An 18,951-nucleotide genomic window follows, 5' to 3' on the forward strand; every position below is an offset into this window, starting at 1 on the left:
GAGTGAGTTTACCATAGCCCACACACTCCTTTCTCTCCCTCTCTCACACACACCCTCTCTTTCTCTGGCAGCTTTTCTGTAAAGGAGGTGTTTATAATGACATCTTTATTGGATTGAGTCAGAGGCATGGCGACTGAGACCAGTCGCTCCCTTTCCTCTGCGAAACTGGTAAATATGTCAGCACCTGCGGCCTCCGATTCACAACTACCTAAGTGCAATGGGCCAAAACTGAATTATACCGTTGTTTTAATACCCATTTTCATGCACAAGAGCCTCTCTTTCTTTCTCCACTTGCTCCAGCTCCTCCTCGCTTCCTGTCCCTTTCCCCTCTTAGACTTCTTTCTCTCACTTCCCTCCACCTCCCTCCCTCCTTTCTCGGAGAGCTCCTTTGTTTGAATGTCTTGCACCGTTACACATTTTTAAGGAGCAGGGGGAAAAGAGAATCACAAAAAGACAGACAGCTTTCAAAATGCAGCCCTTTAAAGAAGATGAGAGGGAGCCAAGCCATTCTAAAGGGTGATTTGTAAATTCAGAAGAGAAAGAGAGAAAAAAAATGTATATACCCCATCTCCGAGCAATGGTTTCATTATGCCTTTTCTACCCCATTATTTCTTCATTTTTTTTTGCCTTTAAGAATTCCCTGTGAGGTGTAATAGAATATTCACGTGACTGCGTTCTCGCTCACAGGCAGTTAAGACAGGCGATTTAAATATAATGACAGTTGACTGGAGTGGAAGCCATTTATGAGGGAGTGAAGTCAAGAGAGCGTTGAGGAGAAATAGAGTACACCACTGAATAATACGGGGGTCAAAGAATAAAGGTCATCAAAGGCTGACAAACACCGGGTAGATTTCGTAAAACAATTCGATGGTAATTGACGGATCATAAAACTATTATTAAAGTGCTTAGAAGGGACAAAAGAAAAACAAAAATGGCGAGTGAGAGCTTTCGTCGTGCTCAGTTGAACTCAGAGTTCACTTCATGACTTGCGATGACTGACAAACGCGTCATCAGTGGAAGGACGGCAGAACCCAGCAGTTGAAGGCGACTGTCTGAGAAAGTGACGAGTGACTGGTTTCTTGTGCTCTTAGAAAGTCGCTTTGTTTCCTCTAGGCCTGAGGGAGAGCAGGCTGAGAAATGTTGCATACCGGTTACATGATGGTTGTTCTTAACAGCTGGGCTGTCCCCTAATAAATCAAAGGCAATGGATGCCACTGTATTTCTTTAAATTATGTGGCGTTTTTTAACCCAGCTACTAGAATTCCATTACATGTGCATATCCTACCATGACGTATACCATGACCTTAGTAAAAAATTAAAATAAAATAAAATTCAGGCAATGAGCTCTTTGGGATTTGACCCCTCACCTGGATGTTGACCCTCTCAATGACACATGAGATCACATGGAGGACCTGCATCTTAGTGTCACACTCTGTCACCTGCTGCAACAGCTGGAATAGCAGGCTGAAAATAGACTCCAGATACTAAAGGGTGAGAGAGGAGGGAGGTAGAGGGAGAGAGAGAGAGGGAGGGAGAGCATTTTAATATCCCATTATCGCATACCATGCATTTACCCCCCAAAAATGTATCTTAAAAAAAAGCAATGCCAGAATAGAAGACGATTAGCAACATTTAAAAAAAAAAAAACATTTCTCTCCTAGAAAAGGCACTCACCGGTAAGAACTGTTCTGTCCGGAACTCAAAGTCGTCGACAGGTGATGACACGTTAAGGAAGAGAAACTGACAGGTCTTACAAGAGGTTCATCTTCACAGAGAGACTTCACAGTGACAGGAAGAGAGGTGCATAACAATATGATTTTTTGAAAGAAGCAACACATTTGTATTTCAGCAAAATAGATTCAATGAGAAGGATATTGAGTTTCAGAGTTGTGGCCGTCTCGATCCGCACCTTTAGAACAAAAACAAAACATTGGTATTTCTGCCAAATATCTCTGGGGGATGGGGCTGAATACGGAGCTGTACTCACAGTTGAGAGAAGACCGACTAAGAATAAGAGATGAACGTAAGGTTTTTGTTGTGGGTGATTGTGATGAGCGAGGTAATTAACCGAAATGTCAGGTTTAAAAAACAAATAATTGACAGGCATCGGCTCAATTACTTCAATTCAATTTCGTTCACATTTTTTTCTGTGAGCTCAATGGGCACATAAATCAGATCAAGCCTGAACTGTGCGATGTAGTAGGGAGTTGTAGTTTCCAAAAAGCCAATATTATACACGGCAGAAAATCTAATCAAACGTGGTAATTAACTACAATGACCATAATCCATTGCTCCTAGTTGTCCGGTCTGTGCATTTCTTTTATACCTGCTACGAGAAGAGACAGAAGAATGCGCGATTGAGAGGGGTAGCAGTTGCTTCACGAGGTAAACTACATGACCAAAAGTATGTGGACATCTGCTCGTCGAACATCTCATTCCAAAATCATGGGCATTAATATTGAGTTGGTCCCCCCTTCGCTGCTAGAACAGCTTCCACTCTTCTGGGAAAGCTTTCCACTAGATGTTGGAACATTGCTGTGGGGACGTGGTTCCATCCAGCCACAAGAGCATTAGTTAGGTAGGGCACTGATGTTGGGGCAATTAGACCTGCCTCGCAGTTGGCGTTCCAATTCATCCCAAAGGTGTCCGATGGTGTGGAGGTAAGGGCTCTGTGTAGACAACTCAAAGTTCTTCCATGCTGATCTCGACAAACCATTTCTGTATGTGCCTCACTTTGTGCACAAGGGCAATGTCATGCTGAAACAGAAAAGGGCATTCCCCAAACTGTTTTGGAATTACAGAATATTCTAGAATGTCATTGTATGCTGTAGCGTTAAGATTTTCCTTCACAGGAACTAATGGGCCTAGCCCAAACCATGAAAAACAGCCCCAGATCATTATTTCTCCTCCACCAAACTTTACAGTTGTCACTATGCATTCGGGCAGGTAGCATCCTCCTCGCATCCGCCAAAACCCAGATTAATTCGTTTGACTGCCAGATGGCGAAGCGTGATTCATCACTCCAGAGAACGTGTTTCCACTGCTCGAGTCCAATGGCGGCAAGCTTTACACCACTCCAGCCGACGCTTGGTAATGTGCATGGTGATCTTAGGCTTACGTGCGGCGATGTTTAATAAGTAATAAGCCGTAATGGACAGTCACAACCATCATAGGAATTTTTACTCCATTTTTTATTCTGTAAAGTGCATTTCATGTTCAATTTTTTTAAAATCAAAACTCAAATTGAAAAGAGAAGACTTGAGAACACCTAAGTAAAGTTGCCGTGTCACTTTCATGGGGGAATTGTAAGACGTCCAGTGTTATTGACTGTCTCCTCTGTGTAATCTACCACTGCCAATATGATGAAGCTCATGTCTACGACAGGAACAAATGATTAGACCTAGGAGAGGAAAACAAGTCTGGGCCCGGAGTGGAACTATGGAGTGACTACAACCTACTGTCAGTGACGAGAGTTGAGCAGGAGTGTGTGTGTGAGAGTGTGTGTGTGAGAGAGCGTAGGGCCTTTCTCTCACCGCTAATGTTAAACCAAGTACGGCGGGCAGTCAATAAAAGCTCTGACGCAGTATCGGCCCAGCAGTTGAATAGCCTAGTCCAAAAGTCATCAACAAAAACCATTAAGTGAAAGCACCCATTTCAAACCATCCCTTGACAATCATTCAAGTGTATATCTTTTTTTGTCTCTGTGAACTGTATATTGAGCATACATTGCACATTTGATGAATTAATACTAGTCAGCGCCTATATTGACAAGGCGGCATATGGGCCGACAATTTGACACTACGGCAGTAAGTAAAAAGAATGAACGTGCTTGGAGCATATAACTTATAGTAATAACTACGTTTGCTCTGCTGCTTTAGAAACACTGAATGCCACCCTTAGTGAGATTCCATTCAACTGATAAGAATAAACTGCATTTCCTTTCATTCCTATGACATCTACCGGCTGAGAGAAGCAATAGGCCTAGAGCTTTAGCATTCTCGGATTGGCTAGCACTGCTCTAAAAGGTGGCCATGAAAAGGCCAGCAATTTGACCCCGTTACCGGGCAGAAGCAGACAATGACATTTAAATAAGAATCTCCAGCTCTGTTCAGTTTATATACCTCGGAAGAACGATTTCCTGTGCGTCTGTGTTCCCTTTCTGCAGTCAAGGCAATCACCTCCATTTATTTCATTTGTTGTGGGTAAGCGACACCAACTTAGACATCCCACAGCATGGATAATAACTACGATGCTCACTAAAGACGTCAGTGAAATCAGTTCTTTTTTTAGATGTTCTTACAGCCCTTCTCTCTAGCATCACCCTGCTATTCTACAGAGCTCAGATGACAAACAGCCTAGCTGGAGTGACAGAAAATGGGCCACAATGGGCCGAAGAGTGCCACTGCCACAGCGTGAAGCAGCCTTAATGGTTATGGGAACTTTCTTTCCGCTGAGTAGAGGCAGGGCTTGGCAAAAAAAAGGAATCAAATGTCACCAGGAAGTATTTTCAGTCGAGGTTTTGGTAAACAGGGCAGAAATCAGATGGGTCTGAAAAGCAAGGACGAGGACTGAGGAATTGGCAGCCAGCTGAGCTGTCTACAGGGGATGGATATCTATGACTAGTGTGACTCACCTCATAAATATCACTGATAAATGCCCAGTGTGTGGTCCAGCGTGTGTGTGTGTGTGTGTGTGTGTGTGTGTTGATGTTTCTCATGCAAAAATCCCTCTCTCTTTTATCATCGTCTCTCTCACTCTTTTTCCCTCTAAACAATTCCCTAAATACTAAATGCACAAACAAATTACAGTATTTCAAATACACTTTTTGATCATGGTCTACCAAACCATGCAAATGACTTTACTTGCACACTTAAAAGGCAGTAATATTACACTTATTACAGGGCAGTATTTATAACATTATTTAATAATAATTACTTTGGAATAATGTATAATACTGTTAGTTGTTTCCTAACTGAATATATTAGTGGTCTACTTCCGTTCAGAATGACGAGGTGATTGGTTCCAAAACATTCACGTTACTGGACAGGGAACCAGGTTATTGGTGTCTGGACTTATTGATAACCAGTAGCTGGTTTGATGAATACGTTTTCAGTCAGACCGTGAGTGGCTATCATCAATTACTCTGACGGTAATACCGCCAATCAGGGTCCCAGCAGTCCCTAATTGAAGGAGGCAGTATTGATCAGAAGGTATAAATAATTTGGACGGTAGCCTGTGAGTAATCAATCGAGAACCATTCCATGTGCAGAGCAGAGGGACTTTAAGGGTGATGCATGAGTGTTGTCCAACTACTTTACGTAGAGTAAGGTCAGTTCTGTATGTGGACCAGACACAACACATCCCACGCTGGAAACAGTCCTTCATGTGAGTAGTAAAAGTGAGCAGTACAGGCCCAACACAGCAGCAGCGGGTGGTTAGCCGGCTACAGTTTTGCAACTCTCTACAAATGGCATGTTATTGAACACTCCCCAACCACCCACCCTCTTCATGGAAATGCTGGTCTGTAATTCTCTCTCTTCAAGTGAGAGATCTGTGTGTGATTGGGCACTGTGGGTAATGGAGGCAATCTCAAGTCTATTTGGGGCAAATATCGGTTCTGAATATCATTCATCAGACTGTGTAGAAGCAGACTTCCAAACAGACATGTCAGAGCAGAGTTGACTCTAGGACACTGTGTATAGAGTATCACTTCTACAGGCTAATTAGCAAGTAAGCCATCATGGATGCAAAGTTTATTAGAAGCAGCTTAGCAATTAGCGTACTACAAGTACATCATGTTAGCATGGAGTTAATGTCCTGAAGCTCACACAACATAGATTTCCAATTAACAAGCTCTGGCATCTCGGCAGAATTAACTGGCCATTTGTCCTGCCTTGTAAAGTGTGTGAATAACACTTGTTGCTACTAAAGGACCAGTAGTCACTATATTAACTGTGTCTAACAGCCTAATCATGGCTTTCATTACTCTTTAATGTGTGTGTGTGTGTGTCTCACCACTAGGTCTGGGTCCTGCATGAGGTTAAGGATGACCTCGTAGAGCAGCGGCCGTAGTTCGGATTTAAACTTCACTGAAATCCACTGACCTATGAGCCAGATCACCCGCCGACGAATCAGCTTGTACCTGGACAGCAGAGGGAGGGGGGGGGGGGGGAGAACCAATCAGCTTGTGCCAGGACCGCGTTCAGTACGTTTTTACATTCTGGAACGTTCAATTGAACGGAAACGGTGCAGTAATGAACGACCAGTTGAAGAAATGGGGGAGGGGTCAGGTTGTGGGTTGTCAGCATGGCCAATGCCCTTTAACTACATCACTCATTCCTTCAAGCCACACCTCGACACACCCACCAAATGGGAACAAACATACAAGAGCATTTTTGGGGGAAACATGTCATTCAGTATAAACCGTTGCGCAATGTGAAGTAGCAAGCATTCAGGCGAACAGAACGCACCTCTGGACAACAGAGGAGGAGATGACAGTGAGGCGTTGATACACATTCATACAGTGTAACATAACGATAGTTCGCCGATTGGGAGAGCTACACTAGAGAAATAGAGCAGGTACTGTAGCAAAGCACCCATCCCTTAAAACCACCCCCACTCATGATGTAGGCTGAAAGACACTTAACATGTCACTGATCTGTTTTTAACAGGGAACTGGTGAATTAGCGGCAATTGAATTAGGCTTACATATAATATTAGAGCACATAAAGATAAAGGCAAATTTATTTTCACTGAACAAGAACATCTGAAAATTCTGGAGCCGTGTAGTGTTTTGACAGTAAAAATGTTATATATATATATATATATATATATATATATATATATATATATATATATATATACACACTGCTCAAAAAAATAAAGGGAACACTAAAATAACACATCCTAGATCTGAATGAATGAAATATTCTTATTAAATACTTTTTTCTTTACATAGTTGAATGTGCTGACAACAACATCACACAAAAATTATCAATGGAAATCAAATTTATCAACCCATGGAGGTCTGGATTTGGAGTCACACTCAAAATTAAAGTGGAAAAACACACTATAGGCTGATCCAACTTTGATGTAATGTCCTTAAAACAAGTCAAAATGAGGCTCAGTAGTGTGTGTGGCCTCCACGTGCCTGTATGACCTCCCTATAACGCCTGGGCATGCTCCTGATGAGGAGGCGGATGGTCTCCTGAGGGGTCTCCTCCCAGACCTGGACTAAAGCATCCGCCAACTCCTGGACAGTCTGTGGTGCAACGTGGCGTTGGTGGATGGAGCGAGACATGATGTCCCAGATGTGCTCAATTGGATTCAGGTCTGGGGAATGGGCGGGACAGTCCATAGCATCAATGCCTTCCTCTTGCAGGAACTGCTGACACACTCCAGCCACATGAGGTCTAGCATTGTCTTACATTAGGAGGAACCCAGGACCAACCGCACCAGCATATGGTCTCACAAGGGGTCTGAGGATCTCATCTCGGTACCTAATGGCAGTCAGGCTACCTCTGGCGAGCACATGGAGGGCTGTGCGGCCCCCCCAAAGAAATGCCACCCCACACCATGACTGACCCACCGCCAAACCGGTCATGCTGGAGGATGTTGCAGGCAGCAGAACGTTCTCCACGGCGTCTCCAGACTCTGTCACATGTGCTCATGTGCTCAGTGTGAACCTGCTTTCATCTGTGAAGAGGACAGGGCGCCAGTGGCGAATTTGCCAATCTTGGTGTTCTCTGGCAAATGCCAAACGTCCTGCACGGTCTTGGGCTGTAAGCACAACCCCCACCTGTGGAAGTCATACCACCCTCATGGAGTCTGTTTCTGACCGTTTGAGCAGACACACGCACATTTGTGGCCTGCTGGAGGTCATTTTGCAGGGCTCTGGCAGTGCTCCTCCTGCTCCTCCTTGCACAAAGGCGGAGGCAGCGGTCCTGCTGCTGGGTTGTTGCCCTCCTACGGCCTCCTCCACGTCTCCTGATGTACTGGCCTGTCTCCTGGTAGCGCCTGCATGCTCTGGACACTACGCTGACAGACACAGCAAACCTTTTTGCCACAGTTCGCATTGATGTGCCATCCTGGATGAACTGCACTACCTGAGCCACTTGTGTGGGTTGTAGACTCCGTCTCATGCTACCACTAGAGTGAGAGCACCGCCAGCATTCAAAAGTGACCAAAACATCAGCCAGGAAGCATAGGAACTGAGAAGTGGTCTGTGGTCACCACCTGCAGAATCACTCCTGTTTTGGGGGGTGTCTTGCTAATTGCCTATAATTTCCACCTTTTGTCTATTCCATTTGCACAACAGCATGTGAAATGTATTGTCAATCAGTGTTGCTTCCTAAGTGGACAGTTTGATTTCACAGAAGTGTGATTGACTTGGAGTTACATTGTGTTGTTTAAGCGTTCCCTTTATTTTTTTGAGCAGTGTATATATACACACACACACACACACACACACACACACACACACACACACACACACACACACACACACACACACACACACACACACACACACACACACACACACACACACACACACACAGTACCAGTCAAAAGTTTGGACACACCTACTCATTCAAGAGTTTTTCTTTATTTGTACTATTTTCTGCATTATAGAATAATAGTGAAGACATCAAAACTATGAAATAACACATATGGAATCATGTAGTAACCAGAAAAGTGGTGTGCAGCGACGGTCCTCATCCAACCTGACAGAGCATGAGACAATCTGCAGAGAAAAATGGGAGAAACTCCACAAATACAGGTGTGCCAAGCTTGTAGCGTCATACCCAAGAAGACTCGGGGGCTGTAATCGCTGCCAAAAAGGCGCTTCAACAAAGTACTGAGTAAAAGGTCTGAATACTTATGTTAATGTGATTTCACACTCGATACAGTTAATGTCAGATGCACCTACTCATATCTAAACTGTGTGTCACTCTGGAGACAGACAGGTCATCGATCACACACTGACTCACCTTGAATCATAAACATTTATGAAGGCAGACAGTGTCAAAGAGCTTTACAGCAGAATACCAAGTAGAACACAATAAAAAAAAAAGAGGCATGAACAATATCGTTCAGGTTGGTGTCAAGACAAGCATTGGCATGAAAACAGACAAAGCAGACAAAGCTAATTCTCTCTCAGTGACATGGATTTTACACACCTATGTCTCACATCACCATTTTACACCATTTCACCATTTTACACACCTATGTCTCACACACCATCGCTTAATGCTCAATTCAAATGCTCATTAATCCATACTCATCCGTGTGCATTTTGAATGTCCCTATGTAGTACCTTTAAAAGACATCTAATAAAAACTCTTGTGTTTAATTTCCCTTCCGCTGGCCCAGAGATGAGGGAGAAAGAGAGGAGAAGGGCTATGTGTGAGTGTTTAGGTGAGGGGGGGTCAGAGGGAGGGCCTGCTATTCATGGCTCCTCTTCCTGCATCTGACCATACACCACCACAGCCAGTTTCAGAGTACCAGACCCGCCACAGGCTCCAAGGCCGATTAGCGCACGCCTAATGCAGTGTAAACTACCGGAACATCAGAACACTGGCCCTGGAGAACAGAGAGTTGGCACTAGAGTCCTTCATAGAAGCACAAATCCTGACGTGAACCCATGCAGGCAGACACATCATGTGAGCACTGACTACCACAGTCTGATAAAAAACAACTGCGTCTCTCAAAGGCCCTTTGATACTCTGCTAACGCGTCGTAAACTAGCTGTAGGAACAGACACAGATCTGGAATGTATTCAATTCAATGGAGAGGAGAAAATGGCTCTTTCTGCCTCCCTCACCCCTCCCAGTGAGTATTAAGAGCAGGCTGGCAGGTGACGGGTGCAGGTGGGCCATATGTGGTGCCCTTTAAGAACACGCCGATCTGTCTAATCACTCTGCAGCATCATTCCTCTCCCTCCCTCCCTCCCTCCCTCCCTCCCTCCCTCCGAACACAGGTATTCCACACGTGGTGGCCTTTACTACAACACAATGCAGGCTTATCCATCCACTACCATCAGCCATTACCCAGAGGGCCGAGCAGCACGGGCAGGGGGAAATGCCAACAGCAAGGTTGAGGCAGACACGGTTGTCCTTGCCTGTACCAAACCACTGCCTGTCTGACAGTGTCCACACAAGAAGGTCAGCAGAGAAAGCAGCAGATGCCTTTTAGCAACTGCCCTGGCCGGATCAGTCTCTCTTAGTATCGGTCTCTCTCTCTCTCCTATCCGTCTCGCATTTCTCTCTTTTTTTACCTTCTTACGTCTGTATACTTCCGCCCAGTACGGATGGCAGATAATGAACGGCTTGATTCCAAATGCCTTCCTCCATAATTCTCTGGCTCTGCTTTTCACCATGCAAATACCCACACGGATTAACAAACACCAGCAAACAATTCAGCTATACACACTAAGGATGCATCCCAAATGGCACCCTAATCCGTATATAGTGCTGTAGTGGTAGAATTACCGATAAAATATTGAGTTCCATTTAGGTTGCATCCTAACTATATCGGTTGAGATCCAGACTTGCACGTTAAACCACTAAAACGGAACAGTACTAGGGTTGGGCGGTATCCAGTTTCATATAGTCATACCGTCCTTCCCTCACCACGTCCTTCCCTCACCCCGGGATTTACGGTATTACAAGCTTAGTACACAAGGGGGAGCCAAAAATGTTAAAAAGCCCATTGGGTGTCTATTAAGAGAATGCTAACAACATTTGCACAAGTAATAGAACATTTCAATGAAATATGCTAACGAGCGCAAATTAAAATAAATGAAAAATCAAATAAAAAAGTCAACCCAGCTCATAAAGTTACACATCTATAGACAGGAACTACCGAATGTCAGTTTTGGTGAGTTAAGACATTTACAAGCGAATATGAACGAGAGACATTGTGCAAATGAACAAAGTTTTGAGGCATGCTTGTCTGAAGGAAGAACAGTACTAGCTCTCGAGCAGCATGTCTACAAGCTGTGTCTTTGTGGAGTCTGTTGTCGCTAGGACAACGGGCCTGCCATGCTCTGCGAAGAGGGGGGAGGAGCAGACTGACTAAGAAAAAATAGGAGAACAAAACTAGGAAATCAAGATAGCAGTGGCAGCTGTACAAATAACTAATCCAAAGGGCTTTGTCTTCTCAAACACCGCAGAAAGCTAACACAACACAATGTCCCATCACCTTATTAACTCAGCCACTTAGATAGAAAGTTAAACTTAGGGGTCGTGTTAGAACACAGAATTCTGATTTCACACAGGAAAAATAAATATGAATAATCTTGCTGCATTTTGTAAACATAGAACTAAAATGCATCTTTTTGTAATTTTTTGCCAGCCTATTTTTCTCAGGTAAAATTCTAGATTAACTTCAAGCAAAACATTAGGAAATGTAGCTGGCTACACTCTTTCTATGATAGTCCTAAAAATAAATAGGATGGCATGCATCATTTTTGCCCAAAAGACCTTGCTTTTTCATTGTACGCTAATTTACTTGTGTGGCTGCCAGCCAAATAGTGTTGCACTTCTGTTGTCATCTGATGAAAATGTGTTGCACTAATTTGTTATATTTGAAGGAATACTATAGTTGCACGTCCCTGACCACTCTATTGAAGCAAAAAAAATAATGTTGACTTTCAATATAAACACGACCCACACACACACACACACAAAGGCCAGAAGGGCTGTGTTGTAGCACTGGGGATGGAGATAAATTATATATATATATATTTGTCTTTATTTAACCTTTATTTAACCAGGAAAAGCCCATTGAGAAATGGCCTCGTTTACAAGGGAGACCTGAAAGGCAGCAGCAATCAATACAAGATTTAAAAATGTAAAACAACACACAATCAGCACGACACGATCTAATACATCTAGGTGAAGCATAGATTGTAGACTATTCCACGCCTCTGGAGCACACTAGGAGAAGGCAGTCTTAACTCCGTAAAGGCCCTGGGGAAGTAGCTTTAGCTTTAGTCGTTTTTGCTTCGTTTTTGCTTCATATGGACACGATTATCCATATGAACTTTAAAGGTCAGCTTGTCATCCAACCATACACAGTGCTTTCAGAAAGTATTCACACCCCTTGACTTTTTCAACATTTTGTTGTGTTACAGCCTGAACTTAAAATAGATTCAATTGAGACTTTGTGTCACAGGCCTACACACACACAATACCAAATAACGTCAGTGGAATTATGTTCTAAGAAATTTGAACAAATTTTTTCTTGAGTCAGTAAGTATTCATGGGTGGAATTAAAGAGCTTATGTTTGGTTATGTATTATTGTTGTGGGCGCTGTATATAAAAGTACCATGTATGTAAAATGTACAGTTGAAGTCGGAAGTTAACATAAACCTTAGCCAAATGCATTTAAACTCAGTTTTCCACAATTCCGGACATTTAATCCTAGTAAAAGTTCCCTGTCGTAGGTCAGTTAGGATCACCACTTTATTTTAAGAATGTGAAATGTCAGAATAATAGTTGAGAGTGATTTATTTCAGCTTTTATTTCTTTCATCACAGTCCCAGTGGGTCAGAAGTTTATATACACTCAATTTGTATTTGGTAGCATTGCCTTTAAATTGTTTCACTTGGGTCAACCGTTTTGGGTAGCCTTCCACAAGCTTTCCACAATAAGTTGGGTGAATGTTGGCCCATTCCTCCTGACAGAGCTGGCGTAACCGAGTAAGGTTAGTAGGGCTTCTTTGCTTGCACACGATTTTTCAGTTCTGCCCACACATTTTCTACAGGATTGAGGTCAGGGCTTTGTGATGGCCACTCCAATACCTTGATTTTGTTGTGATTAAGCCATTTTGCCACAACTTTGGAAGTATGCTTGGGGTCATTGTCCATTTGGAAGACCCATTTGCGACCAAGCTTTAATTTCCTGACTGATGTCTTGAGATGTTGCTTCAATATATCCATATCATTTTCTTTCCTCATGATGCCATCTATTTTGTGAAGTGCACCAGTCCCTCCTGCAGCAAAACACCCCCACAACATGATGCTGCCACCCCCGTGCTTCACAGTTGGGATGGTGTTCTTCGGCTTGCAATCATCCCCATTTCTCCTGCAAACATAACGATGGACAATATTGCCAAAAAGTTCTGTTTTTGTTTCATCAGACCAGAGGACATTTCTCCAAGAAGTACCATCTTTGTCCCCATGTGCAGTTGCAAACCGTAGTCTGGCTTTTTTATGGCGATTTTAGAGCAGTGGCTTCTTCCTTGCTGAGCGGCCTTTCAGATTATGTCGATATAGGACTCGCTTTACTGTGGATATAGATACTTTTGTACCTGTTTCCTCCAGCATCTACACAAGGTCCTTTGCTGTTGTTCTGGAATTGATTTGCACTTTTCGCACCAAAGTACGTTCATCTCTAGGAGACAGAACACGTCTCCTTCCTGAGCGGTATGAAGGCTGCGTGGTCCCATGGTGTTTATACTTGCGTACTATTTTTTGCACAGATTAACGTGGTACCTTCAGGCATTTGGAAATTGCTCCCCCAGGATGAACCAGACTTGTGGAGGTCTACAATTCTTTTTTCTGAGGTCTCGGCTGATTTATTTAGATTTTCCCATGGTGTCAAGCAAAGAGGCGCTGAAATTGAAGGTAGGCCTTGAAATACATCCACAGGTACACCTCCAATTATGGGATAGTGTGTGTAGACGAGTGAGAAGAAAATAGATTTAATCCATTTTGAATTCAGGCTGTAACAAGGGTATGAATACTTTCTGAAGGCACTGTACCTAGGTAACTGTTGGGGATGGGCATTTGATATTATTTCACTTTTTAAATAATAATCATCATGAATTTATACTCGAAATTCAAAAATTATAATTGCTCTACTCTCTTAACCAATCAGAATGATGCAACATGCCACAACAGCAGACAGTGCTCAGTTGTTTTCAGGGTACTATATCGGTAGGTTTTGGCTAACAGTAGACTGGCTAACAGTAGACTAGGCGAATAGCAACAGTGAAAAAAGTCTGATGTTCTCCATCATATAATGTTGTGTTTTCAGGTGAGTGTTTTGCATTGATCTGTGTCAGGTCTTGTGGACCCTGCGTTGGTGCGCGCCTGTAGGCTAATTGCTATTTGAAGTGGGAAAAATACCATACCGTTGTCAGGGCTGACCGGAAGGCTAAATACTCTGATATTAAAATGCCTTTTACATGTAAAACGCATCCTATGTGAGAGAAAATGAACTTGGAAATAAAACAAATCACGTTGTGCGTCCTCAGAACTGTAAGAACAGCCAAAGCCACGTGATGTCTGAAGCAGCAGTAGCTCACAGCGACTGACAGGAGAAATTCCATTCAAGGACAATGCAGGAAATTATCAATGTTCAAACGCTTCTATCCACAAGCAATCTATCCACAAGCAATATTTGTCCTTCGCTTTTCAAACGGTTCCAAATATCTACCATCTCTCACAATCTCCCAGACTCTCACTAATTCACGACAAGAAAAAAAAGAAACTGAAAAAAAAAACGATGTTGAAAAGTGTATCAGAGCTGACTTTATTCTCTGAAGAGACTAAAAATACTCTCCCTCTTTGAAGAGCAGCAGCTCACCCACCACAGATACATGATAAGGCCAGATGGAGCTACTTTAACTAAAGTAAGTCTGTGTGCTTTGATGTGTCCGAGAGGCTTGAGCCATTGTCATTCCGTGGAAAGAACACCCCCCCCATCAAAGCCCCATTGTGACATCACCACACCTGCACTGTGACATCACACCATCGTTGGGACATCACTTCCTTTGTGTGTTTGACCACTCAAGTGTCGAGAGGGTTCCTTTGTACTACATGAGATCACACATTCCACCTTTACCCTCTCCTCCTCCTCCTCCTCCAAACACTGTCTCTCCCTCACACTTCTTTTAGCTGAGTCATCACAGCCTGAGTCTGGATGTTTGTAGTGACACCAACTACTAACCAAGTGACAGTCCTTCTTGGCTAAAGGAGTGATTTGCATTGATTGATGGAGAAAGAGTGGATGGAGGTTACATAAATAAAGCTCAATTGAGTCAACAGTAAACTCCTGTCATTGGGTGGCAATAGAGGAAACCAGTTCACGGATTGGGTAACAGAAGAGTTGTCACGCCCTACGTTCTTGGAAAAGCATTACACCTATACAAATGCAATCCATCACTGTAAATAATGCATCATTATGACACTTATGACATACCTGTGGTGGCTCACGTGTAGCTCGCCCAGAAGCTGATTGTTGAACCACTGGTCAAAGTCAATGTTGTCAAACAGCTCGTACGCCGCCAGCCCCACTGCATTGTACACTGTGGACAAATAGGGACACACAAATTAAACATTTTTTCAACAATGAAATACTGTTACGACTGAAAGATGCCCTCTATTTCTATTCTCTTGCCATCGGATATCTAACAGTCTGAGCTGTAAATTTGGGGTTTTGTCACTTTATATTGAAGGAAACGTGAGGAACAAAACAGAAACTGTGATGCAGCGGCGGTGCATTACTATTCTCATCCATAAAGCCCATTTGAGTAACTACACTGAAGAGCCCACTGACACAAGATGTGGATTTTATAGCGTGAGAAACAGTCACCTATAAACCATGTGAACAGCTGATGACAACACAGTGGTGGTGTGTTGGACAAACGATGTCATTAACAGCGCTGGGAGAACCTGCGGTGCGCTAACAACGACAGAGGGGAGGAGGACACATGCTGGAAGCAACATCAGGACAAGGACAGTCTTTCTACGAAATGAGACCCGGAGAGGGAGTTATAGTCTGTATAAGGAGTGATCAAATTATAGAGAGGGATGGGGCGAGGAGGAGAGGGGGGGTGCAGGGTAAAAAAAAAGAGTGATAGGGTTTTTTAGTCTCTCTAGGGAGTAAATCACTGGAGGTAGAGAACAGGAACATCAGTGTGTCCTCCTGTATGCCGGTATGACTCATCTGGATATTCTGTGTTCCAAAACACCATCTAGACTTACAGTTAAGTCCCAGTAGTGAAAAATATCCCCAGGAAATGTTCCTGTTTCATCTTATTTTCAAACCCTGAATGATATCTACTAAGGATCCAGTGAGATTTACGGTATATGAGAACGTCCGTCAAAATCCTGTGATGTCAGAGCTGCCAGGCACTTGAAACCGTCAGACTATAGTCACTGCAAAAAAGGCAGCAGCTGATTGTATACAGCCTCTGGATAAGGGAATAATCCTAAGGCTCTTCCTAGGATAGCTACAGTACATTTCCTGGAAGACTACTGCAGCCAGTTCTCATCTGGATGTCTGAGCTTCAGACTTAAGGAGCAAAGGTACCTCCGACCTTGCAGAGAGCCGTGACCTCTGACCTTACTCCAGTGAGACCACAAGATCTCACGATTACCCACCTGCATCCTTCATCAGCAGCTGAACAGGATCATCCACATTGCTTGGTCCTGCAATCACACACATAACACCGAGTTAAACCGACACACAAACGATAATAAGCTGAACATGGAAAATTATGAAATCCTCTGTCCCTCTCACTTACACCCCTGTTGCTGGAGACTGAGTGGCTTCCCACAATCAATATTTCGCTCTCAGCTAAAATGACATTTTCCAATCTAGTGTTATCCAATTTTTCCTCACTCTGACAGTCCTCTATAATATAACTCTGTAAGAGAAGAACACTGGCCTAAAGACATCCTGTAATTGTCCTGTGTTTGTGTGCACTGACAACTCACTCTGGAAACGAATAACTTATCACAGGTCTGTGTCACAGGGGGAACCTCATATTGTAATCTAAAGAATGTGTTCCTAAAGACTCTTGAACGGCAGTGTTGTATAGCACATGTTCTGAGCCATTTTACATTTTTACATTTTAGTCATTTAGCAGACGCTCTTATCCAGAGCGACTTACAGTAGAGTGCATACATTTTATTACATTTTACATACCGAGACAAGGATATCCCTACCGGCCAAAACCTCCCTAACCCGGACGACGCTATGTCAATTGTGCGTCGCCCCACGGACCTCCCGGTTGCGGCCGGCTGCGACAGAGCCTGGGCGCGAACCCAGAGACTCTGGTGGCGCAGCTAGCACTGCGATGCAGTGCCCTAGACCACTGCGCCACCCGGGAGGTCGCTAAGTGGACACCTCTACAACCAAGGCTGTGGTTGGACAAGGCCAGGTTCGAAAGGAATCAGGCTGCGTTTTGTAAAACATGTTTATATTTTGCCTTTAATTAAACAGGATGCCACAATGAGATAAGAAATGATTGTCTTGAGAGGACAATACAATGACGGACGTACCTTGTAGATTCAGCACCATCTCCAGCAGCACTGGTGTCAGAGTCTGACTGTAGTTGTGGAATATGTCCAAGAACAACACTTCTGTACAAGGCTGGTGAAAGAGGGGGGGGGGGGGGGGGGGGGGGGGGGGGGGGAATAGGTAAACAACAACACAAACAAATACTCCCTTTCCATGAGATCCAGTCCCTCTCCATCAGTTCTACTGGCACTAAATCAATGAGCAGGGGAGCCACGTGGAATGCATGGCATGAGACTCCTCACTGACAGCAACAGCCAGGTGTCACTCACAGGGTTAAAGGATAGTCGACACCTATACACCACCTGTCAAACTTTATTAGATCATGCCACAAACACAACCCACCCATCAAACATGTTCTACTCCCACGGGGGGGGGGGGGGGGAACAACCCTGACATGATCAACACCGGCGGAAATCAATAACTAGGTGTTAAGTCTCGCTGCCCATGACAGACCATTGACAATAAAGCCATGCTGACAAACAGCTCATTAGAGGACCACGGTGGAGATGGCAGAGGGAAGGCGACACCAAGGACACATCACCCACTGTACTGGGGAAGGCAAATCTATTTTCCTCCCAGCAGGCACACAGCATGCTTTAGTGGAGACTGGGGCATGCATGTCAAGATTCGTTTATTTATATGCAAGGCCCTGAGTTTGCAATGACCACATGATCTGACTAGAAAACAAACACTTGGACCTAGTCATCAGTGTCTGTGGAGTTGAAAGCCAAGCAGGATTGATGGGGGAGGGGTGGTAGCAGATTTGGGACGGTTGTGATTGGGCGCAAACCGGAGAGTGTGGATATCCTCAGCGAGACAAATTCATGTAAAAGGAGTCGGCACCAATTACATCCTCCACTGTTACCTCATCAGCGGTCGACTGCACTGGTGTACTTCAAAAGAAGTTTGGATCCTAAACCAGAGCGCCATGGCAGTAAGAAAAGCTGGGCTTAACTGAGACAGAGGGAATATTAGAGAAAAAGAGATGGAGAAGAAGAAGCAAGGTGGTGAGGGAGAGGGAGGGAAGAGTCTGATAGCAAGTAAAGAGATGATACAGGCAGCAGCCAAAACCAAACCAAAGCCTACCCCCAATTCATTGAGAATCAGACAGTCAGACATCAGAGACGTCACTAAAACATCCCCCCTGTGCCATGCTACCCACTGGTCCTAACTATAGAAAAGATAAATAGTATATCAAATACATTTCCTTGTATCAGAGCTCAATACTACGAGTGCAGACCTTTCCTTTTTCTAACCATGGTCTGTTTTTGGGTGAGAGTAGTGCTGAGTGATTAGTGCTTTCTGAGATGGGGTCGGTAAAAAAATAATAATATGGATTGGATCATAAAAAAATTGAAAAAACATTAAATGCACTATGTGGGTTGAAAGCTGTAACACAGAATAAAACAATGGATATAAGTCCTATGACGGCAGTGACTGCCCGTTGCTGCTTAGCACTTAAACTCATCACTTATTCACATTACTGTAATAAAATATTTCCATGTGGATATTACATTAGTTTAATTTGATGACTATTATTTCATTCCAAGTCATCATCTCAATAGAGATGACAAAATATGTGCTGTCTAACCAAATAACTATTTTAGTCGTTATTTTATGAATGCTGAATACCAT

The 18,951-nt window shown here is 43.6% G+C and overlaps 1 protein-coding gene across 1 annotated transcript in view; it reads right to left on the reverse strand.

Moving 5' to 3' along the window:
- ipo11 (importin 11) overlaps positions 1 to 18,951 on the reverse strand; it is a 229,252-nt gene that overhangs the window by 140,847 nt on the left and 69,454 nt on the right. The window contains exons 13-19 of the mRNA XM_055920298.1: positions 17,298 to 17,388; positions 16,395 to 16,442; positions 15,211 to 15,316; positions 6,016 to 6,142; positions 1,876 to 1,909; positions 1,675 to 1,715; positions 1,368 to 1,484 (exon numbers count right to left, since the gene is read on the reverse strand). Of these exons, the coding sequence (XP_055776273.1) occupies positions 1,368 to 1,484; positions 1,675 to 1,715; positions 1,876 to 1,909; positions 6,016 to 6,142; positions 15,211 to 15,316; positions 16,395 to 16,442; positions 17,298 to 17,388 (564 nt within the window). The remainder of the gene's footprint in view (positions 1 to 1,367; positions 1,485 to 1,674; positions 1,716 to 1,875; positions 1,910 to 6,015; positions 6,143 to 15,210; positions 15,317 to 16,394; positions 16,443 to 17,297; positions 17,389 to 18,951) is intronic.

Source organism: Salvelinus fontinalis, chromosome 4 (genome assembly GCF_029448725.1).
Source record: "Salvelinus fontinalis isolate EN_2023a chromosome 4, ASM2944872v1, whole genome shotgun sequence".
Classification (NCBI taxonomy): Eukaryota; Metazoa; Chordata; class Actinopteri; order Salmoniformes; family Salmonidae; genus Salvelinus; species Salvelinus fontinalis.